At 42.0% G+C, this 7,431-nt stretch overlaps 1 protein-coding gene across 1 annotated transcript; it reads right to left on the minus strand.

Moving 5' to 3' along the window:
• Positions 1-728: 728 nt before the first annotated feature.
• On the minus strand, positions 729-4,175 carry drc5 (dynein regulatory complex subunit 5; the record flags this gene model as incomplete). The annotated part of the gene is made up of 5 exons (XM_084559755.1): positions 3,726-4,175; positions 3,170-3,298; positions 2,506-3,083; positions 1,694-2,143; positions 729-890 (listed from the first exon to the last, which is right to left on the minus strand). The coding sequence occupies exons 2-5, from the start codon at positions 3,264-3,266 to the stop codon at positions 729-731; spliced, it is 1,287 nt and encodes a 428-aa protein (XP_084415881.1). The 5' UTR covers positions 3,267-3,298; positions 3,726-4,175.
• Between the last annotated feature and the right edge of the window lie 3,256 nt (positions 4,176-7,431).

A 7,431-nucleotide genomic window follows, 5' to 3' on the forward strand; every position in this document is an offset into this window, starting at 1 on the left:
AGTGGATGGGAAATATTAAGCAGCAAGTGAACATTCGTCCCTTAAAGTTGATGTGTTGAGAAGTGGAAAGAGTTGCGCGACTTTGTCAAGGGCCAATTTTTAGCTAAACAACTGAGTCAGAGCATCGTCAGAACTGCAGCTCAAGTCAGTGGTCAGTACCTAGCAAATGTGGTCTAAGGAAAAGAGAAGGGGTGAAGCAGCGATAGGTTCATGTGGCTGGCCTGTGTGGTCGGATCCGACACACGAGCCACTGCGGATCAAATTACTGAAAAAGTTAATGTTTGTTCTGATAGAAAGGTGTCCGAACACACACATCACAGTTTGCTGTGTGTGGGGCTGTGTGGCATCACATGGATCATACGGCACATATAGATGCAGTATTCCTAGTATTCCTATTCTGCAACAATACCATGCACATAAATCAGAGAACTCATGTTTCCCAGAAGAACATTACATCCAAATGATACAATCAGTGGCATTCACTTCAGTGGTTGGTGATTTTAATGTTATGGCTGATCGTTATACACTTCCTGAGTTAGAAATGGTGCAGGACTAATCGATAACTTGGACGTTTTAGATCCAATTTGCTTCAAATTTCACTTTGGTTTGAGATGCAGCGCTGGCATATTGTGGTTTTAGATGAATTCAAGAGGCAAGGATCAATACAGAGATGAGTTTATATTACACAAAAAAAAAAAAAAAAAAAAGGGAGCCGTTGATGTTTGTGGTTACTTCTTTTGAGCTTTTTTCATTCGTTCTAAACTCTGGTTGGCCCAAACCACCTGGTTGATGGAGGAAACACTCTGCTCATCAGCTTGTGTCATGCGGATGTCACATTGTGTAACGCTGGTGTTATGAGACATGGCTTGCTCCAAAGCTTTACCTCCAACCTACACACACACACAAACACAAACACAGACACAGAGAATGAGAAATGAGAGTTTGACAGCGATGATTGTTAATGTTGAACACATGACACGTCTGAGAATACACACGATGACCTTGAAAAAAATCCCCCCCTCGGCAACTATAGCTGTCTGTCTGACATAACCCACGCTTTCTAAACTGTTATTGTTGGTGTCACCGGCGTTTTGTTGCTTCGTCCGCTGCAGTCATTTCTATCTCTGTGAAGAGTAGACCAAGGTCAGAGATATTGATTGTACTGCATGTTGCATTTCTGCTATGTGGGTGATTTTTAATCCTCTTGCGGTAGACTGCGGTCAGAAATAGAATATACTGTAAAGAAAAGTGGACAATTCAGATGTAACTCTCGTGGGAGAAAAAAGCTTTACCCAGCTTTCCAATTATTAAATTTTTTTTCCCCAGACATGCCTATGAGTAATCGAGAATCACTGTGCTTCACTTTAATATGTCGACACAGACACCAGGATGATTTGGGAGTGAACAAAAAAACCCAGTGTTTCAAAATAAAAGTGTTAAAGTTCATCGAATAAACACAAAGAAAAATTAAATTAAATTTGCAGTGTCATGTTTTAGTTCTGCTTTTGTCTTTGTCTCATCATTTTGTTAAAAAATATACAGGGACAGACATTTGGATAAAGGTGATAACTTTACCTTTCCTCTGGCACCTCCCTCAGGTCAAACCTGACTCTATCACAATTTCACAGTTTCTTTGCTATGTAATCGGCATCGCAGCTGTGAAGAGATAATTACTTGTGAATGTTATACTTACCTCACCCAGTGGGTTGCAGGAGAGGTTTATGCTCTTCAGGGTATTATTCTCTACAAGCACTTTCGACAGGGCAGCAGCAGTACGCCAAGTCACCCCGTTGCCTCCCAGGTGCAGGTGACGCAGGGTCTTGCTGTTCAGCAAGGCCTTGCAAACAGCCTGACCCCCCTCGTCCTTCAGACGGTTGAGACGGAAGTTGAGCGACAGCAGCGTGGAGTTCTTGGACAGGGCCTGAGCTATAGCTTTGGCTCCGGGGCCGCTGATGTTGTTGTCACACACGTTGAGCGTCTCCAGTTTACTCCTGCTCAGCAGCGTGCCAAGGGCCCTGGCTCCGGCGTCCGAGATCAGGTTGTGAGAGAGGTCGAGCTCAGTGAGAGAGGGGTGGTCCAAGAGGTACTTCACCAGCAGCTGGCACTTTGTATCCTCGACGCGGCTCAGATAGAGCTTAAAAAGCTGTAGAAACAGTGAGTTTTGTCAGTCAGCAAGAGTCTATAGCGAGTTTTTCCATATCTTGTACAGGAAACAGCAAATAAAGCAGATGTGTGCCCTAGTCTCATACAGCAATAAATGAATGGGACACATAATGACTTATTTGGGTCGTAGCCACAGGGTTTTCAGTCTTTTTCTAAAAATCTAACTAAAGAACTCATTCAACGCTTCGGCCAACAGCACTTTTCCTGTTCCATTACATCTGAAACAGTTATGCAAATAGCGGTTTCAAAACACCAAGAAAAGCACTGAAATACAACAAACAAAATGTCAAGTGGTTCAAAAGGCAAGTATGCCATAAACCAAGAGGTGGAGCCAGCATTCACCTTCAGAGTCTTACAGGACTTGAGGGCCTTCCCGAGGGACTCGCAGTCCCGATCAGTCGCCGCAAACATATTCCATTCAAAGTGCATGCCACATTGTTTGACTCTGTACACCAAATGCAGCTCCTCCAGGTTTGTCAGCTTGTCAAGCAGGACGCCAAAGTCAAAGTGATCCATTCGGGGTGTATACTCATCGTCCATTTCCAAGTCTGACTCATGGTCGTCTTCCTCCTCTCCGTCTCCCTTCTGGGGCTCCTTGACAGGTGGCAGCAGCTGGGATATGTACAGCCTCTTGACGTAGTTTTTACAAAGCGGGACCATTTTCACAACTGCGTTTGGCTCCGTTACCTCTGGGATGAAAAGTTCAATACTGTTCTCCAAGTGCCGCTCAAAGAACATGCGTTTCCAGCTGTTGTCGTAACGAGAGACGTCACAAAAGTCCCACCTCTGCTGGCAGCAACGCTTCCAGTAGACGCCATCCGTGACCAAGTTGGCCGTCACACGCAGAGGCAGGGAGGGGGACAGTCTCTCCTGGATGAAGTTTTTCTGGGTGGGTGTAAGCTCTTCAAATATGGGCTTTTCTGCAACAGGTACACACTTTGCAATCAAACTCCTGCTACATTAAAGGTTACAGTTTTCAATATTGGCACTAAAAGCAGCAGCACACCTTCAAACTTGTCCACGATGCACTGCAGACAGAGGTTTGACAGCCTCGGCACGACATCCAGGGTCCAGCTTAGATCTTCAGCTACGATCCTCCTCATATTTGTGAAGTTGGAGATTTATTAAGACTCCTCTGTATAAAAACAAGAAGCATTTAATTACTTTTAAATGTTTCACATTTTAAAAACAAGAAGCATTTAATAACTTTTAAATATTTAACATTTAACATTTTGTCATTGCCCATTTTCTGTGTGTTTATCTGATGAGAATCAGTTTAACGGTACTGGCGACAAAATAAACTGCTACTGAAAGTAATCTGTAGGAATTTCTCGCTGCTAGCCAAAACGGTCTCTAAAGTAGTTAGCTTAAGCTAATGCTAGCTAATATGCGGCTATCTTACTATGGCAGCTATTTATTATCACTAGTATCAATTTAAGTATCACAAAAAAAAAATCCATAAATATGTAAAAGTTAACTAAGAGATATTTAATGCTTGTTTTAAATCATTTAGTTAACTTCACACAACTCAATGTGCTAACGTTAGCATAGCTACAGCATACCTACGGGGTGCTGGTCTGGCGTTGATCTGTCTCCGTGGTAACAGAACGCTATCAGTTTAGTTTACGGGAAACAGGGAAATTTGAACTTCAATCCCGTACAGTCCCGTCTTAGAGAAAATGGATAAACAACGTTATACTCAAATAGTGCCGTCAGGATTAACAATGTTCAACTGCAGTGTTTACGACACGTAAGATAAGCAAACTCAAGAAAACAGATGGAGAAGAAACTGCGAGTTTTCTCAATTGAGAGTCAACTGAATCTTTTTGGAATCCGAATTTTCCGAGCTTATGTAATGCATCAGATTCACTCAGTGAAAAAGTATGTAAACAACATGAATCAATGTCATGTAGCACTGCTGCTTATACTACTACTAATAATGATGGTAATATTGTTTTACTGTACTGCTTTGTTACAGCGATCTAAAAATGAATTTGAATGCATTATTATCTATGAAATAATTATTTTATAAAGAATAATAGAAAGCTGCCTGGGGAAGTCGACATATTGAAGATTCAGTTATGGAAATATTGTAATAGTTTGACATAAAATGAGAACACTAAAATTAATGCAAGAGTACTTGTATTTCTTGCGTTTGGATTCGGCATTGTGAAGGAGGGAGCATGGATCATACTGTGAACCAGATTCCCCGAAATGTCCAGATGGACCGCAGGCCTTTTGGAAATGAGCGCACTGGAGTGGATCCATCTGTCCTTTCACAACAACAATATGAAACAGGTGAAAAGCTAGAGTGTCGGAGGGGATAAATCAGCAAAGACGCCGCCAAGATTGTGGGTAAAACATGGAGTCAGCTTTGAAAAATTAATGGTACTCAGAGGATGTGATGTTTGAATGTGACTTCACTGCCATCACATAGGGTCAAAACAATTCAGAAAAGTGGATTTTTGCTTGAAAAATTAAACAGTTAAGTAGAAGCCAGTTGTAGTAGGTTCATTTTCTGTCGATCAGTCAATCAGCTAATGGTTTCTGCACTTTTGCTTTTATCTCTTATGTAATAATCAGGGTAACATTTTGCTAATCACACATGGATGAAGGCAGGTACGTGGTGCAGCAAATCTGACTGTTTCCCATATGCCTGGGAAAAAAGATCCTGCCAGACAGAGAGAGAGAGAGAGAGAGAGAGAGAGAGAGAGAGAGTGAGAGTGAGAAAGAGAGAGTGATGACAAAGCATCATGAGGTTCCTCCAAGAGTCGTACGTAGGGTCGCACAGCACAGAGGAATGAGAGGCTCCAACTGTAGCCCTGAGGCTTCCCATCACTGTCGTCCTCGTGTAATACGTCCTGACAGACACACGCTTCCCTCATACTCCGGCTTTAATGGACTGCCGTGACATCGGGCGTCCACAGCACAGGAGTCACACTCACTGTGTGAGCTGCTGTCTCTCAGTGCACTTTGGGTAAAGTCACTCTGAGATGGATCTCGGCGTCGTGGGTCCCTGCGTCACACACGAGAACTGTACAGGTTCACGGATCAGACGCTGTGTGGCAGCAGGATTTGGCCGTCAAACGTGGTTTAGGACTGACTGAAAGAAACATGTAATGAAATAACGATTATCATTTGCGTTTCTTTACCAGATTAAAACTGTAAATTGATGGGAAGGCTCCTGAAAAATCTATTTGTATAAACAGATGTGTCATGAGTCCAAGCATTTTCTTTTTTAACATGATGACTCCCGGATGTTTATAATGCAGTACTGCAAGGGAAACAGCACTTGAGTGTTTTTAAAAGATCCGTTTTGTTTTTAATTAGATGAAAAGACATGAAAATGCATGTTGCAAAAGAAGTGACATCAGATTAAAAAGAAATGATCTAAATTTCCCTGTAAAAGTCTAGAAATTCCCCCAATTGCTGTGTCGTCAGTGGATGATACAGATATGATTATGTGGAAAATGAAAACTGTGTCACACAAACTTAAAACGTATTAGCAGTTTCTGATACACAGTCTACACTCTTTTAGCGCAACAGTGGACAAAATTCAAATAAGTATGCCGGTAACATCAGGAATAACGGTGTTTAAAACAATAATTCTCTGTACAGATCTGTTTATCTCAGTGGCTAAGATCAATGTTTCTTCTAAATTATTAGTAAGAGAAATCAGTGATATTTCTTTTGTCCTAGCAGTAGGGTGACTTTAACCTGAGTGTAAATGAAGCAGCTCTTTCAAATAAATATAACTTACTCATCACAGTACTAGTACACTAAATGTGACAGCATGCACCGCACCAGAACCGTGAAACTGAAGCAGATAAATACATCATCACTACATATATACCTCTACATCTGTATCTTCTACTTTTACTCTGGCAACTTGTGATATTTGTGATATTTTTCCCTGGAAACTCGCAAGAAACAGGGAATATTTAAATGCTTGACTCTCCAGTAGAGCAGGATGTCTTACTAAAAATGTTTCATGTGGATTAGAGGCTGGGTGCTGAGAGTGTTGAAATCACACGGTGGCTATTTATAGTTCAATTAAGCCTCCAACAAAAGGAGTTTAACTCACAACTGCTGCGCGGTTCACCGTGTGAGGACGATGTGCCCTAACATCCACCCCAGCGCTGCAGCCGGTGCCATCGCACTTTCATTTTCTCTCAGAGCCCAAGGAGCTGTTGCATTAGTTGCTAGGCAACACAGCATGCGTGCAATGACTAAAAGATAGAAGGATAAAAGATAGAAGTTTCCACCCGAGATAAAATAGCTATATTTAAATGTGACACCCACTCAAGCAGTCACAGGGCCATATAATTAGATGTGGAGTGTCTTCTCGCCGCTTTTATTTCTTTGATTACACTTTTAACAGTTTAAGTGCACAATCTAAACCACAATTTAAATGTTGCACTGACCACTTCAGAAGCCAAATGTCGTAAGAGGTAAAAGATAAAACTGACCAGCGAGGGTAACGTGACATTTTTTCCACAGCTGTCTAACAATTCCTTCAGTTGTTTGTTTATATGAGGAAGAAGCAGTGAGGTAAACTCTGGAGTGTTGCCGGAGGGAGTGATTAATGCTCCTCCTTCTCTGCATCCCAGCAGCTTTTTTCCTGCAAAGCACCACTGCTTGTGTGCCAGTCGAGGCAACTCCCAGGTGAGTCAGTGGATGGGATGGAAAGCGGGGAGTCACTGAGCTACACTGAAACGTGTCCGTCTCTTTTCTCTTTAACAAATCCAGTAATTACAGTATTGTGACATTACAAATATTTTTTCTTATATACAACAGAGTTTGGTAGGTTGAGTAAGAAATGCTGTGTTCCAAATCTAGAAGCACAGAAGCAATGGATTCAAATCTGTCTAAACGTAGGCTACAGAAACCTCCACTGGATCAGAAACAAAATAGGTTGACTGAGAATATCCAGTCCAGTTTGGAGACATTTGATCCTGTGCTGGCAGATTATGTATCCCAGACATGTTTTAAGCCTCCTCTGAATTAATTCGACAGAGAAAGAAGCGATGCTAATCACCGGCTGACGGCAAAGATGACACATTAAAGCCACGGGAAAGGATCTCCAGCAGCGTGAGAGCTCATTAGTTACACAAGACTAGATTGCATTACAGCAGCTCTGTGAGGCCCTACTGTACTTTGGTGCGGTGATGCTAAATGTGTTAGTATGGTACCATTCACTCCTCTTTTAAAACTAAAAACTGGTGTTTGTTGGCGACATTAATGCAGCAGATCGTGAATAAACACAGG

Source organism: Chelon labrosus (assembly GCF_963514085.1).
Source record: "Chelon labrosus genome assembly, chromosome: 14".
Taxonomy (NCBI): Eukaryota; Metazoa; Chordata; class Actinopteri; order Mugiliformes; family Mugilidae; genus Chelon; species Chelon labrosus.